General features: G+C 37.0%; 1 protein-coding gene across 18 annotated transcripts in view; it reads right to left on the bottom strand.

Moving 5' to 3' along the window:
- foxp2 (forkhead box P2) overlaps positions 1-17,161 on the bottom strand; it is a 739,530-nt gene that overhangs the window by 30,046 nt on the left and 692,323 nt on the right. For all 18 annotated transcript variants that reach the window (XM_073059492.1, XM_073059478.1, XM_073059475.1 and 15 more), the window contains 6 exons: positions 16,725-16,808; positions 12,506-12,707; positions 10,369-10,445; positions 10,137-10,238; positions 7,281-7,402; positions 5,788-5,857 (listed from right to left, as the gene is read on the bottom strand). In XM_073059492.1, coding sequence (XP_072915593.1) covers positions 5,788-5,857; positions 7,281-7,402; positions 10,137-10,238; positions 10,369-10,445; positions 12,506-12,707; positions 16,725-16,808 — 657 coding nt within the window. The remainder of the gene's footprint in view (positions 1-5,787; positions 5,858-7,280; positions 7,403-10,136; positions 10,239-10,368; positions 10,446-12,505; positions 12,708-16,724; positions 16,809-17,161) is intronic.

Raw genomic sequence — 17,161 nt, 5'->3', positions numbered from 1 at the left:
AAAAGTGAACTGCTATGTCCACATCAGAAACAACTTGCTTAACATTTGGCTTTGAAAATTAGAATGAAGCCCAGATTTGTAAATTACACCAATTTTCAAAAATCTCTATTAACACTCATTCCAAGACATCGCTCAGGATACTGTGCAGGTAACAAAATTTTTTTTTTAAATTTATCAATCTGTATTAAAGTCTTTAACCTGATTCTGCTGATCCTAAATTTCTCAGTAGCTCTGAACTTGCTACTGTTCATATCATGATATCCTATTCTACTTTTCCATTCCTATGTCACCACATTCATATTTATCAGCATGACAGCTAATGAAAGGATAAGTTAAAGAGGCTGTAGGTGTGTCAATACTGGTCTATACTAGTGCTACCTTACTGGGGCAAATTTATATTATTTCAATAATCAGCTTTATCAGATGCCAACAGAATATTATTATTTATCCTTTAAAAATAATTAGCATTGTCCTACTTTGGTTTGCAGAATGCATACTTGACAACCTGAAATTTTGTTAAGAGCCTTCCACTTTAATCCTCCCTTGGATAGCTTCCATTTGGACAAGAGAGCCTCTGGCAATTCACCGGTATATCTGAGAAACCTACAGAATTTTGAACAACTCCCAAGTTCCTTGCCACATTCACAAGGATATTTTTAATCATATTTCACTTCATTGACATTTATCTAACTAACCTTTCGCAAGAGATGTTAACACTGAACTTCATAAACACCAGAACATAAGAATTAGGAGCACAAGTAGGCAACGTGGCCCTTCAAGCTACACTGCCATTATTCATTGTTAATCACTAATTTCCCATCTTCATCAAAAGTTTCTTCCAAAATCCTTGATTTCCTGAATATCCCGAGATCTATGACCTTTATTTTGAATGAGTTTAATGGCCTACCGGGGTACAGAATTCTAAAAATTCACCATCCTCTGAGTGAGGATGTTTCTCCTTCCCTCTTAAGTACTGGCCCCTGTTTCCAGGGCCCTAGGCCGGGGGAAAATATCCTTCCCACAATTACTCTGTACTGAATATTTCCAGATTTAACCAAGGTGACCATAACTATATAGAATACTGCAGACATGATCTCACCTTGCCCTATATATTGTAACAACATCTATGCTAGAATGTTTTTGTATTAAAGGGAACATATCATTTGACGTATTAATCGGTTGTTGCACATGATGTTTAGTTTATGGCCCTTCGTGCTATGCTATCCAGCAATCCCCGATTTAATCCTAGCCTAATCAGAAGACAATTTAAACTGACCAATTAACCTTCCAACCAGTACTTCATTGGACTGGAGAAGCCAAAGGAAACATTTGTGGTCTCGAGTAGAACATACAAACTCCTTACAGACAGTAGTGAGAATTTAACTTGGTCCCTAGTACTGTAAAGTTTTGTGCTAACCACTATGCTATGATGCCATCCTAATTACAGTGAAGGAAATTAACCCGTAACCTTTCATGCCCTGACTAATCAAGAACCTATAACCTCCGTTGTAAATACACCCAATGACCTGGCCTCTGCAGTTGCCTGTGGCAACAAATTCCACAGATTCACCACCCTCTAGCTCAAGAAATCCCTCCTCATCTCCATTCTAAATGGACGTCCCTCTATTCTGAGGCTGTACCCTCTGGTCTTACACTCACCCACTACAGGAAACAACCTCCTCACAAAACACTCTATTTAAGCCTTTCATTGTTCAATAGGCTTCAATGAGGTCTACCTTCATTCTTCTAAATTCCAGTGAGTAAAGGCCCAGAGCCATCAATTGCTCCTTATACAATAAGCCTTTCAGTCCTGGTATCATTCTTGTCAACTTCCTCTGAACCCTCTCCAATGTCAGCACACCCTCTCTTAAATAAAGGGCTGTCCTTGAGCCTTGTGATATGTGCTTTCAGGCTTTTGTACCTTCTGCTCAATGGGAGAGGGCACAAGAGAGAATGTCCGGGGTGCATAGTGTCCTTGATAATGCTGGCAGGCTTACTGAGGCAGCAAGAAGTATAGACAGATTCCACAGAAGGGAGACTACTTTCCATGATGTGCTGAACTGCATTCACAAATTTACAGTTTCTTGCAGTCACGTGCAAAGCAGTTGCCATACAAATCCATTTTATATCCGGAGAGATACTTTCTATGGCACGTCGATTAAAAATTGTTAAAGGCGGACAGGGCCATGTCAAAGTTCTTCACCCTCTTCAGGATATAGAGGCACTGGGGAGCTTTCTTAGTTGGGCCAGGACTGTTGGTGATGTTCACTCACAGGAATCTGAGGTTTTCAACCTTCTCTATCTCAACACCATTGATGTGCACAGGAGCATGTGCAATGCCCCCTCTTCCGAAAGTTATTGACCAGCTCTTTTGTGTTGATATTTGATTCCCTCAGCCAGTCATGGTATAGCTTGTGAATAGCTGGGGCCCTAGCAGTGATCTATAAGGTACTCCATTAGTCGCACACTGCCACTCTGAGAAAGGCACATTAATTCCCCCCCTCTTTGCTTTCTGTTTGCTCATTAATCTATAATCTATATCACCCAATCCCATGTTTTCCCCTGTCCGATCTTTAGAAAATCTAAATACACCACATCCACTGCTTCTCCCTTCTCTAATACCTACAGCCTCAAAGCACTGCAACAGATTATTCAAACATGACTTTCCTTTTATATATTCATGCTGGCTCTACTCAATCCTATTTTCTTTTCCAGTGTTACTTCATTATACATTATGGAATTTCCCCACTACTGATAACTGGTTAAAAAGCATCAGTTTACTGTTTTCTCTCTCCCTCCATTCTCAAATATATATTACTTAGCTGGGCCAACACAGTCGAGTATAACCATATAACCACGTAACAATTACAGCACGGAAACAGACCATCTCAGCCCTTCTAGTCCATGCCAATTGCTTACTCTCACCTAGTCCCACTGACCCGCACTCAGCCCATAACCCTCCATTCCTTTCCTGTCCATATACCCATCCAATTTTGCTTTAGTAGTGGTTGGTGTAATGCTTTACAGCACCCTCTCTAAGATCAGGGTTCAATTTCCGCAGCTGCCTGAAAGGAATCTGTTCGTTCTCTTGGTGACCACATGGGTTTCCTTCGTGTGTACTAGCTTCCTCCCACATTCCAAAGACATAAGAGTTAGGGTTAGTAAGTTGTGGGCGTGCTATGTTGAGGCCAGTAGTGTGACGGCATTTGCGGGCTACACCCAGCATTTCTTGTACCACGCTGGTCATTGGCACAAACTGTATGTCTCGATGTGCACGTGACCATTACAGCTAATCTGAATCCGATCTGATCTAACATGAAGCTATGTTTTGGCTACAGACCTCTGAGGAACAAACAATGTGGTGTGATTGTAAGAAAGGCCAGTGAAAACAGTTTATTCTGAATAGGATGCCATGGAGTCACATGGCAGGGAAACAGGTTTCTCAGTGCTGCATAAATCACCCACTTATACTAATCCCATATTTTTCCCACGCACTCAGTCAGCTCCTCTAAATTCTACTACAACCTTACACAATAGGAACATTTGCCAGTTTACTAACCTCTATGTCTTTGGGAAGAAATCAGAGCACCATGCAGCCATGAAAAACATACAAGTTGCAGCAGGCAATCCCAGAGATCAGGATTGAAGTGAGTCAGTTGGAGCAGTGAAGTAGCAACTCTGCTGGCTGCTTTACTGTTCTACCCCAAACTGAACAATCACAATATGTGTAACCACTGGGATTAGGGTATCCACTGATCTGATGACTATCAGCTACAAATTCCGTTAGTCATATTTTGATAAACATAGCCAATTGACAATCTTCTAAATCTTTTTTTCCTTGCAGTATCCCTTCCTGTCACCACAAAACAAGCTAAGTTGCACCACATCTTACCTCTCTTTACTGTTCAACTGCAGACTCAGCCTTACCAGTATCTGACCATGGGCATTACACTGACTGTTGCTACACAACTCAGTCTGAGCTCAGTGCTAGGCAGATGCAAGTTTTCACCCACCAACAACTTTGGCTGATTTAAGAATACATAAATGAGATTGCAACTTTCTTCCCATTTGTAAGAAGATGAAGGTAGATGAGATCTTCAATAAGCTGTTTTTTTTTGTGCTGCCATTAATGCTGTGGTTTTCCAAACTATAATCTTTATGGTTATTTTCACATTAATATGCATGTGAATAAGGCTAAAAATATCAAATTAATGAATACAGAAATAAACATGAATTTTGCAACCAGGATGGGATGATTTCAGCTCCTTATGTCCTCAAGAGAAATTAATTCAGTTCCTTAGTTTTAATTATAAAGCCAATTTGTGCTATCAGTGTATTTTTGGAATTCAATTGCACACAAAACATTAATATATTCACCCCAAGCATTTCTATATTGTGTTTGATAAATAGCTTTGCTATCTTTATCTCCCAATTACGTATTAAATTATTCTCATGTTTTACCTAACCACCTCTAAAATAAATTGGCAAGCAATGGATTTAAATGATCATTTAATTAGTTGCATTTATGTTTTCACATAGTTAAAGAGTTGTATATAAAAGCCAACTAAAATACAAGAACCAATTTTTCTGGATATTTATGGACACACACAGACAGACACACACACACACACACACACATCAGTAAACCTACTCTATAAATGTAGAAAAAATCTTATTCCTATCTTATAATTTCTATCAAATAATGTTATCAGATTTTTCAGTCAGAATGAAGAAATGCATCATCCTGTGGATCTCTCCATGGAAGCCATCAATACCAATTTTTTTGACCCCCTGTGAGACAAACCTGACCGGCGAATAGAGAGCTATTTCCAATTAGTTTTCTCTTCTTTTTCCAGATGCTGGACTAAAACTGGTAATAACGCTGGAGTGTTAGTCAAGACATTCATTCTAAAAATCACCAGTCTGAATTACCATCATTACAGAACAAGTCTTTGAGACACCTGCATCCCAATTTACATTACAAATATAAATACGGTCAGCTAAAATGTTACCAATTTAATGACTGATGATATCAATAGTACGACTATTGATATGCGTGAGATGAACAGTTTAAAATCTTGGTTTTTTTTTATCTGCAAAGGTTAGTGTAATGGGTTACTGAGTACCTATAATGAGAAAAGCAAAGTGAACCTTGGCAGCTCCTCTTTGAATACAAGGTTTGACTAGCAGCAGAAGCAAGTTCGAAATGCAAACCAATTTGTTTCCACTTCTAAGCTGGGCTTGTACTGAATGGTTTAACCCCAGTGGCAATTCCCTGCTGACTGTTCTTTAACTCCAAAGATCCTGATTCATGTTCTAACAAAGCATCTCCTTGACTTTAAAGAATGACCAAAACTTTACCTCGAAATAAAAGTCATGACATTTTGCCTCTTGTGCATAAAAATTATATATTGTAATTAAACTTTAAAATTTTTGCCATGAGCGCCTCATTCCCTGGCTCTATGATGTGAAATCATTTATGACAGCTTAGATAAATATTAATGCATATCCACATGCATTTACAGAGGCTGCCATCAATCTAGCATTTGATACAAAGATGATATTCCAGAGTTTGCCACAGGGTGTCCCTCTTGCTTTCTAACCACTTGAGAAATGCATTAAGTCTAAAACTATACTAAAAGGGAAAGGGATAAAAAAAAATCAAAAATCAAGATTAAAACACAGAAATTAGGATACACGAATAATATAATGATTGTGAAAGCACACATTCCATTACAAACAGTAAATAGGGCAGTCTAAAACCAGTGATCGTATTAAACAATGTACCTGCAAGCTTGCGTTGAGTGCTGCTCCATACCCAAGACTTGTAGGTATATTTTTGACTAATGTTGGGCTTCTGAAAACACAGCAATGCAAAATAAACGTTAATACAACAAAAATGTTTTGAGCATTATTTTGTAATTATATGTTGCACTAACTGCAAAGCATTGCTACTTTTCAAAATGTAAAGTGAGAACAAATAGATTAAAGTGACACCATAAACCTTTACAGCATATTTCAATTCCAAATATAAAATGTAGAACTAGAAATACTAAATATTCTACTTCTTCCACATCTGTTCTTCTTCTCTTTCAATTCTGTTTCCCTTTTTTCAAATTAGTTGGCTAAAGATGCACTGAATGAACTTTCAAGCATGTTTTATTAGTGATAATTACTCGAGCAAGTGCTGAACAAATGCAAAATATAAACCCCAAAGTACATCATCATCAAGATGAATGGGCCAGTTGCCTAACTAAGCGGTTTCTCAACAAAGAAGTGTTTAGCTTCTCTTAATACACCTGTGGCCTCTTTAAATTATTATACAAGGCTATTAATTATACAGGCCAAGGAGAAAGAAATATTAACCAACCCAATCATTCTGATAGAGAATTAATTTGCAAAGCAGTGGAATAAGCAAGCAAAAGGTCTCCGTGCAAAAAAATGCTCATCAATACCCTCATCAGGCAAATATTTCCGAGGTCAGCCTCTTTGAGTACGGTGGCCACTGTTAAAATCCTTCTCATCAACAATCTGAAAGGACTGACACTCATCTTATACTCTAATGGTGTACTGCATTGAGAAATCATGGCATAGGACAACAAGGGACATAAACAGTCACAGCACAAAGACTAGAGCAATAGGTAGAGAGAAAAAGTGAAGATAAGTGTGTATTTGGCTTTAAAGAGAAGTAATGAATTAAAAACTGGATGTCATAGTAACGTAGCAGTTATCACGATGCTATTACAGCTCGGGAGCATCAGAGTTCGGAGTTCAATTCCAGCATCCTCTGTAAGGTGTCTGTATGTCCTCCCCGTGAATGTATGGGATTCTTCTGGATGCTCCACTTTCCTCCCACAGTCCAAAGAAGTACCAGTTAGTAGGTTAAGTGGTTAAATTGAAAATTGTCTTGTGATTAGGATAGGGTTAAATAGGTGACTCACCGAGCAGTGCAACACATTGGGCGGGAAGGGCATTTTCTGAACTGTCTCCACATAAATAAATAAAGTGCACATCCATAACAGCAGGTTTTCATTTCTAATATCATACAAGCAAGACGAATGCAGATGTTTGTAAGTGAAATGAGGAACAGATACAGGAAAAGAATTAAAGTGACGCTTTGCCTATGAAAGAGCATGAAATGTAGTATCACTAAAGTGCACCCATCTGCCTTTGAAACTTACCCTCCAACATTCTTGGCCCATGTGAAATGTTGCAACTGGAACAGGAGGAATGGTGTAACTAGGAGTTAACTACAACAGTGAACAATACTGAAGACATACCCTGTTATCTTTTGTGACCTCCTCTTTTGGTATTCTATTTCGTCCACTGTCCACACTGCCCCTTTAACATTTTCTACTCGAACAAAACACTTGTGCAGACTAAGGTTATGGCGTACAGCGTTCTAAAGTAAACACAAAGAGGGGGAAATGAACATTCCAAGTTTTGTAAAATAAAACCAAGGAGCAAATGAATAGCAATTTAAGAAGAAACATGCTGAAATCAGATTCCTTTCTTCTTTAATGTTTTATATCTCTATATGATAGGAGTTTTTTTTGTACTGGCCGACAAGTTTACCAAGTACTCTTCCTTAATTCAATTGTTTTTAAAAAGATTTTTTTCTGGGCTTACCAGGAAAACTTGCAAGTTTAGTTCCTCTTTAAAACTATTTTGAAAATTATCTATATTGTTCAGAAATGATACACTTTAGATATTAGAAAATCCAAAACCATATACATATTCGTTCTCTTTTTGAGTTGGCTATAGGCTATGTACTTTAAACAGCAGCATGAATAGCAAAACTGTACACCAATATCTGCCATTTGAACTGTCTGTGATAACAAAGCTCTCAAAGCTATTTTAATAATAGCTATGTCAGAACCTTCTTTGCCTGCTGCTGGTCTAAATTGCAATATCTGTACAAATTACAGTATCTTTGAAAATGCCAGTACAATTAGGTCAGGTCTGTTGTGTCCCTGATCAGCTCTATGGGAGGAGGGGGTGGCAGTTGATGTAGTTGGGAGTGATTGTGCAGTCCACTGAAGTAACTGAGCAGCCTATCTTCTTCTGGTGTGTGAAATGTAAGCAAAACAACTTTACAATGCCACTGCCACATATGTTACTGTCAAACAAAGCCTAATGCAAATAAGCTTAAAGAAGGAACACTCTTTTCAGATCTATAATAATCAAATGACAGAGTTTGTTTGTGGGCTGCCAAGTTAACTGACATTTTAAATGAATCCCATACAGTTCAATGCAAATCTAGTAGCTTCAAATAATATGACAATAAGTAAAAGGTTTCCATTAAACCACTTACTGTTAATTACTGTTTTTTGGGCTAAACTTGATATAAAAATGCTCAAGCTGAGTTGTTGATTTACATCTTCCAAATGTGCTAAATTTACAGCTGAAATTTCTATAAACCTTACATCTGCCCTAAGATCATAAAGATAGTGTGAGCATGAGTAAATAGTAATTATTTGTAAACATTCATTTTATCATTTCTATTAAATTTGATGGAATAGCTAATGTGCAATTTTTCACAACATAATGACAATTCCAAGCAGGAGCTTGATCATGACTATTATTCTAATGCTACAATTAATAACTTGAGAACAACAAATATGATCAGACTACAGAGGCTATCTGTAATATTTTCTCCTTTCGTTTCTATGTATTGGGTTTGCTTTGAGAAAAGGATCCTATATGAAAAAAAAGAGGCATAAGCAGATCTTGCATCTGACCTGAAAATCCATGGATTTGATTGATCTTAATGCCCATGGCTCTGAATATGATAATTTTAATATTAATGAGCAAATGAGCAGTTTTATTATGCATGCGATATAGTTAGAACTAATAAGCTGTTCAGAATGAGTTTCACTGGATTCCTGAGCTGCAGTGATGAGACCAAGCTGAGATATTAAATCATCTTTCATTTCAGCATTTTCCCCCCAGTAAACCAGAGGACAAAACAATCACTAAGTGTTACTATAATGAGTAATATATTAAACTGGAAATAAAAGGTATTGAACATTTTTAAGTATATATTTCAATCATGTCGGATTGTACTTTTTCATTTCTTATAATTTAAAATCCTAGTCCACATTTGTAGTAATTGCATTTGGTTAAAACCCCATAAAATAACTAATAATTAAAAAACAAAATACGCAGCATAATTTGGAAATTGGAAGTGCTATTAGTCTTTTGCAGGCATCTAGGTCTCTGATGGTCTCAGAATAATCTGCATTCCAAATCCAAATTAATTCAGTTCAGTAAATCTGGTACTCAAAAATGTTTAATATGCTGATGAGCACAGCAAAAAAAAATGCTTGTAATGTAGATCTGGCTTTACCACATCTATTCTTCACCACTATAAACATTTCCATTGATTATGCCAAATGACTTGTGGCTAACTGCTGTTTCATTCAGTTTAAAAATGAAAATTTGAAGTGCATTTGAGATGTACTGACTGTCTTTATCTATTGAACTACTCTCTTTCCAAGAGAAAAATACAGGGGGACAAAAAGGATACTGAGAGCACCCAATTTTGCCTCTTGTAAGTGCAAGATAATGGATTTGTTTAGACAGGGATATGAATGAATTCTTTGTCTCAGTAAATAAACTGTGTTTCTGTTCTGACAGGATAATATTCACTTACTTTCCTTTAGTTCCAGCTGAATGACCACAGCCCTGACTCCTGTGGCAGCTTCAGTCTGTGTGATGAGGTATGATGTGTACAAAAGGCACAGACCAAGACAAAACCTACAGCCTCCATTTGTTGCACAAGGCAAACAGCCATTTTTCAAACTAATTAGCCAATAATATGTGAAAGTAAAAAGTAATACGGTGCTACTAACAAAGGTGTTGATGATTGAGTGCTCACACTGTAATTAGTGTGTCAGGCCCTCACATCTCCACCAAGGCGAAGCTATTAATTGCACCAAATTAGAAAACGATATCAGAGGCAAAATTATTCTTTCCACTTGTCATTTTGAGAAAGGGAATTCATTCTATTCAACAGCCAATTTGAAAAAGAGGGAAGTCTGATACTAATCTGTTTGTGTCAAGTAAATAAATGTCTTTAGTTCTATCTCCAGGTACTGTGCCATGCTCCTGCAAAGTGTAGGTTATGAAGTTACCTTCCAAGTTGCAGCATTGCGCCTGAAATAGGCAAATGTTCGTGTAAACCAGTTGTAGATTTCATTAAGTGTTAACTGCCTGTCAGATGATTCAATGATAGCCTGAAATAAAGGGGACAAAATGACATTAAATAACTGTTCAGTAACTAAATAGGGTGACACTTACTCGAGAAACATTAATTGAGGTAGTAATTAGTTACCATCAGGAAGCATTAATTCATTTTCAACTCACCTGCCTTATAAGAGTTGCATAAGTAAATGGAGGTCTGACATCTGCATTCTTATAAAATTCATAGTTTGGGGCAATCTCTGAAAGAGATATAGGGAATTTTCAAGCAAACAGGGCAATGTTCTGATGTAGAAGAAATAATAATTCAAAATCAGTCCAAATTATTTTGACATGGTCTATTTATGCCTGTAGTAAATTAAACAAAAAGCAATACTTTGTTCTTCTTTCACCTCTTCCCTCAATTTAGTCCCTGCAGGTATCTTATCTTTCCTCTAAGAAGCTGCTCAGGAACGGGCACCCTCTCAATACTAAGTAAGGGCAGCCAGCCCAGACTTCCCTTACTTACTGCCTGCTACACTGCTAGTGTTTAGGGCAGCAATGAAGGTCCTCCATCTCTGGAGGTGCTCAGGGCTTCATCATGCCAGTAGCTTTCTCTTGGTTTTCACTAAGTCATCCAAGCGCCAGGTGGAGACTCAGGAATACTGTCGTACTCAGATTAGACGGATTTTACCGAACTTTGCTGTATGAAACATTGCTGTTTCCATAACAATTTAGTTTTACCAGTCAAGATTGTTACCCCTGAGCTGAATCCCCAAATCTGGAGGTCCAGAGGACCGCTCTTAGTCTGGCCTCTACCCTTTGACCTGTTTGACACATGGGTGATCCTACCAAGAGCCAAAGCATAAGGCCCTGCCTCCAGCCAACATAGCTCTCTGGGTCATTGAGGCATGCAAGCCTCCAAACCACAACAAGGTGTGGTCCTTTAGGAAGCCAGACTTCCCTACAGACACCAAAATGGCATCCTAATTAGCTGATCAGTGATGGGAATGCCCCTAAACATGGCTTCCTTTGCCACTTTGGTGAGTTATATTGGATCAGAAGTTGGACAATGCCAATATTAGGGTGCAATATAAACTGTAATGTGTTGGAAGACTAAAGTATAACATTAAGCTATTCTGCTGATTTCTATTCACTAATGTAGAGGTATAAACACCAGTTGGGGCCCCAGATGCCAAATTTGACAGCCATAACTGGCTGGAAAGGAGCACCTCATGAGCAAGCAAGGGAGGGGAGATTTTGCCTTTGCAGAAGAACATAATTAATTTTATTTTTTCTATTGGCGAGTGTACGTAGTCTCTTTAAGGACAGCTATATAACATCTACAAAGAATGTCAGTGTGCAATGAAACTTTTCCAAAATGCACCTGAAGCAGCCATGAGGTTTCCTTATTGCAGTCACCTATTTCAGGGATGACCACAGATGAGCCATAGACAAAATCGCAAATGGCACATCTCCACTCTGAAACAGGCAACCAATCTGTTGCCATATTGAACCCATAGGCGCCTGCTTTCTGATTGTAACTGAGGACTAGCAACATTGAATGCCTAGGCCTTTGTATTCTTATGCTACTCATTGGAGCAGCTCAACTGAAAACCAATGAAATAAAACTAACTAATGCAGGTGGTTTCAAGTGTCAAGCAGTGCTGGGATTTGAACTCTCAGCCATCTGGATGGGAGCCAAGTGCTCAGCCACTCAAGCTACTGAACTGAAAATATTTTTCAGTCTATGCAAAAAATATTGACAAAAACTCATTGCATGGTTCTTTACAATTATCCTGTTACACCTCATTATGTGTTCAAAATTGGGATGGAAGAATGCAATTTCTGCAAAAGCATAGGGCAGGATAATGTGATTTTAAACTGGAAAAAAAACTGACTTGAACTGAAACTTTCAAAGTTACTAAATCATCAATGAATGCAGAACCTTACAGTCTATTTATTTCTATCTGTAGATATAGTTTGATATCAAATTATAAATATGTATTTTTGAAACGTACAATATCTAGTTTAAAATTATATAATTGCTTAAGAGTATTCCAACAGCAATCTCATTGTATACTTTACTCTCTTACACCCAAATATCAAAAAGCATTTTTCAAATAAATTTGTTCCATATAATTTGATCTTTGGGGAATGTCTTAAATGTGTTTTAAATTTAATCTACTTCCGGCAAAAAAGGGGATATAACCTTTTCATATAATATTCAAAACATATTGTGTACTTAAGTTAAATGAAAAATTATCGAAGTTATTTGTCAGATAAATAGTCAGTCTGCTACTGGAGCTACTTAGAATCCTACCTGATGAAATGGGAATGTTGTACTTATCACCATGTCTTCTTCGAATTGGTCCCACATTGTGCACGTTGGCTGGAGTGATTACGGAGGGTCCTTGCGTGACAGGGGTGACTGGGGCTGTTGGTGTGGTGGGAGTCTGAGGTAAGCTCTGTGGGGATGTCTCTGAAATGTTCTTAGACATTGTGACACTCGACACCAGATTCAGCTGAGGAGGCCCAGGAGGAGGAGCGGGAAAAGGCAGAGACAGGAGAAAGAAGGCTTTAAAAGGTTTGACAAATGAGAGTGGATTCACTTCTACAGCTGTGTTGCCACTAATAAGCAGCGAAGGAAGCAGCCAATCTCAGCTAATTACAGGATGAAATTGTATCATAAGAACTCTAATTAGAGGATGCTGTTAGAGATTATCTAATGATCTGATCCAACATTACTCAGGCCCAACTCATTCTAGTTTATCCCAACTGTCTCTTCTTAATAAAAGCAGCTACCACAGTTCCACGGTTGCGCTTGTCTATTCTAAGGGCTGAAAAACAAGGCAGATTATCAAAGGATCCAGTTACAGCAAAGGGGATGGAGATTGCCGCTGCTCCTCTACTGCTGCTGCAGTTTTTGCACAGTCCCAAATCTCAGCTGAGAGGCTCCAGCCAGCTGGAAAATTTTACACTGACCTTTACTCTCACTGCTAATTTGGTGGAATGGTAATGACATTACTACATATTCAAACAAAATTGTCTTAATTGCAAATTAGCCAGAGGAGGCTGAAATTTTTTCAAATTAAATATGATTGTAGATGGAGAGGGGAATGGAATTTCTTCACTAACAATCATTTGTGGCATGTGTTAGCAAATATAATGAAATGTCAAGTTTGCCAATTCCTCTGGAAGTATCATTTTCAATTTATGATTACAGTGTCAGTTATTGCTGATGTACCCTGGAATATGGGTGTCAGGGAAGGAAAAGGAAAAGAGGAGAAAATGAACGCAAGTTATTTAACAGTGTGTCCTTCAACTACTCCCGCCAATAAAATTCCTTAATCCATTATTGAAAATTTTTCACGTCACCTCTTTTATATTTACCACACATCCATTGTCATAAAGAGCATCTAATTAAGAAAATTTACACTCACCCACTGTGAAAAGATTTCTGCCAAATTCTTAAGTGATGCTCTTAATGGCTAATTTGTAGTCATTTTCAATCTATTCTGAAGGGTAATTTCTCGATCTGGGAAAACTGTAATGTTATCTTGTCGCTGCACAAAACTAGAAAATCAGGAATTGTGCAGGAAATTGCAACTGACTAAGTAATTCAGGCACAGCTGTCGTTCCAAATGTTATGTATTCATCTATAGATAAACACCTTTTTCATTTGGAGTAGATTATGCATTTAACATTGATTGATCTTACTTTGTGGATTTGTTTTACACGTTTAGAGAGTAGAAAAATTTGTTAAAGAAACAAAAATTAACATATGCCAGCTAATTGTTCTGCATTCTTGGGCAGCAGCCAGGAGAAGTACACTGGCAGTCTAATAACAGCGCCTGGCACCCTGAAGGCATTCCCAAGTGCATCTGTTCCCAATAAACCACAAACTGTTTTATTCCGCTGCTACCCACAGCTTGCAGCTTGATGTGAGAAATCCAGTTATGTTTATATATAAATTTCATGGTGATTCAAATACTGTAACTATCCTAATAAACAAGCAACACCTTATTAAAAATTCTTGATAAAATCATACTATCTTTATCTTATTCATCTAAATATTGTATTTAAGAAAACATTTTACCAAAATACTTATTTCTTTAAAGCAGTCCTCTATTAAAGAATCTATTAATTTTCATATTATTCCAGCACATTTGCTATCAAAGCTGCTGGATAAATCAGAGCAGTTTCATTAAAACTTTTTTTTAAAAATTGGAATCCCAAATTAACTAGCTTGTGTAAAAGAAATACATACATTTTCAAAATAAAATTCATAATTTTATACACTAAAATAATTTTCAATTATAAAACTTCATAAAATCACCATCATTAAATCTTCTGTGACTTATATACTGTAGCTGATTATGTTTACAGGGTTATGATAATTTATTTTATCATACAGTAATAACAGGCAGAACATGTTTGCAGGATGGCAGTCATGTTCTGATAAAATGGAATTTATTAAAGATAAATAAGGAAAAGCATGTAAAAGCTAGGATGAGCACTTAGCTACCTCAACTCATCTGAATATATTCAAGGTTGGGTGAAACTCATTATTCAGGACTTACAGCCTTGATAACTTTGATTTTCATCCATCCATAGCATGGCCAAAAGGTACCATTTAATGAAGTACCATCCAGAGAGTAAATGGGGTCATATAATAGACAGTGCAGTTGCACCTTGTGTTCATGTACTGATAGCTGTTAAGGGTGCAGTGATGAACCAACAGAGCTCATTTCGCCTTGGTAATAAATTCATACTATTAATATTTATCAAATGTGTGGGCTGTCTCAACTGAGCCACTGCATATGAGGACATAAATCAGTACTATCATATCAATTATGGAGCTCTTTTTGTGAAGTATATAAATTTTAGAGTTCTTTTTGTATACTGTTCTCCTTTTCAACCATTCAAAGGCTAACAGTGCCATGTAATACATTCTAGAGAGCGCAAGTGTCCAGTGGGAAGAGGAAAAGACTGGAGTTTCAGTTCAACGTACTCATCTAAGGATTCCCTATTAATTACCCATCATCAAATGCAATTAGTAGTCCTTTCATGTGTGGTTTATGTAATGTAATACTTGAGTTACATTATTCAAGTTCAGTTTTAGAATATATGCTGAGGATCATTTATTAGTGTGGATCTTACCACACTGCTGGACTTTTACAAATTTACTAATTGAATAATTTATTTATAAAGAATGAGCTGCAGATTCCTGATGGATTTACTCAATAAGTATATTATCTTTAAACTTTGTGTAGTGCTGAACATAATATGAAATAAGAAGTTGTCAGAGTATTATTCATTTAAAATAAATGAGCAAAGCAGTGTATTAAACCAAGTTGTCTTTAAACGAGATTGCCCCACCCCCATTTTAATTAAGCTGCACAAAATTCTTAATAACAGTTAGAATCTGGGGCTATTAATTTCTGATGTAATTTGTTACTCTGTAGTTCTAGTGGCTGAGTATTCAAACTCACAACCATAAGGTCATGAGTTGGAGTCCCTCAGCTGTCCGTCACTTGAGTACAGCTTCCTTCGTTGAGGCATTACCAGCTTTCAGTTGGGCTATGTGATAAAATACCACAGAAAAGAAATGTGTTTTATCTCAGTCAGGAGGAGGTCAGTGCTACAAGGAGAAAAAGAGATACTGTACATAAAACAATTCAGTTTGGCACAAAACGTGCAGTTCCCATAAAGGAACTGTAGCAATATTGCATGTGTGCTTTTCCTCTAACTGTCTGTCATAGATTTCCAGTAGAATGGAAATTCCTTCTCACCAAACCAATTCTACCATATAGCACTTAACGGATAGTGAAATTCTTTATTCAGGGTTGGGAATGGAGCTGAGGAGTTTAAATTGACACTTGAACATCTCTGAAAGTAACAAAGCATTTAAAAAGTTTAAAGATTTGCTTTTTGATTTTAGCATCCAATATGACTCACATTAAAGTACACAAATATTATCAGTATGATTTCCTTTTATTTCATTTATGAACTAAGCTAGTCACAACATGATCTTTAATTTCAACAGTTCATTCACCAGGTTTGTTTTAAAGTAAAATGCTATAGATACTATTTTGCTTGACAGTAAATGCTAGTACTTCACCTTTAAGTAACTCCATTCAGTGCTTTGCCAGTAATGACATAAGAAGAACTCCATTCAATGTCTTGCCAGTAATGATATAGCTATATAGCAGTGCAATTGATGCCCAATAAAATTCTCTTCGCTGGCAAAGTGTATTTGTAAATCCATCAAAATAAAATGTTCTAACATTTTAGCAGTCATCTCAAGCCAGTTATTTGTCACAAGTGAAGTATATTACTTTGTCAGAGTAGAATGTAGGATGTCTATTTATTTCAACAAAAAGCTATCTGCTAACATTGTTCATAACCACACTTAATCTTTAAGTATTGGCATAACCATTCTAAATGGAAACCATCAAGACAATTGTTTATTTTTAAGATATGAAATATTCATTAATGGTGTGATCCTAGTACAATCAGTTGTTGAATATCAAACTTACGGGTTTCGGACATGGCTTAGGATCAGAGGGTCTCATGTGGAGATGGGTCATCATCGCCTGAAGACGTTCACGTTCTTTAGATAGCTGTTATTGAACAAACATATTTTCTTTCAAAATACTTTTAGAATGATTTTTCTAGCATGGTCTTATTTCTCTAATTCGCAATAGGATCAAGTCCTTTTTATATAAGCTGTTCTTAAAGAAAAGAGCAACTTCGTATGAAGTACTCATCGTTTAAGACTCCCATGTGCTAAAAGGTCACAGAAAAACAAATAACACTTCATCTTTTTGTCAATAAAAGAATTTAGGTCATGGATGTTATGACAGTAACAAGTTACCAAGAACACAAATAAGTAGGCCCTTGGTGTCCTGATAAAGTCCCGTGGATACTGTAAGGAATGGACTAAAGCCAGCAGCTGGAAAGAAGTGAAGGGTTC

Source organism: Hemitrygon akajei, chromosome 10 (assembly GCF_048418815.1).
Source record: "Hemitrygon akajei chromosome 10, sHemAka1.3, whole genome shotgun sequence".
NCBI lineage: Eukaryota > Metazoa > Chordata > Chondrichthyes > Myliobatiformes > Dasyatidae > Hemitrygon > Hemitrygon akajei.
This window is presented reverse-complemented; position numbering and strand designations above follow the sequence as displayed.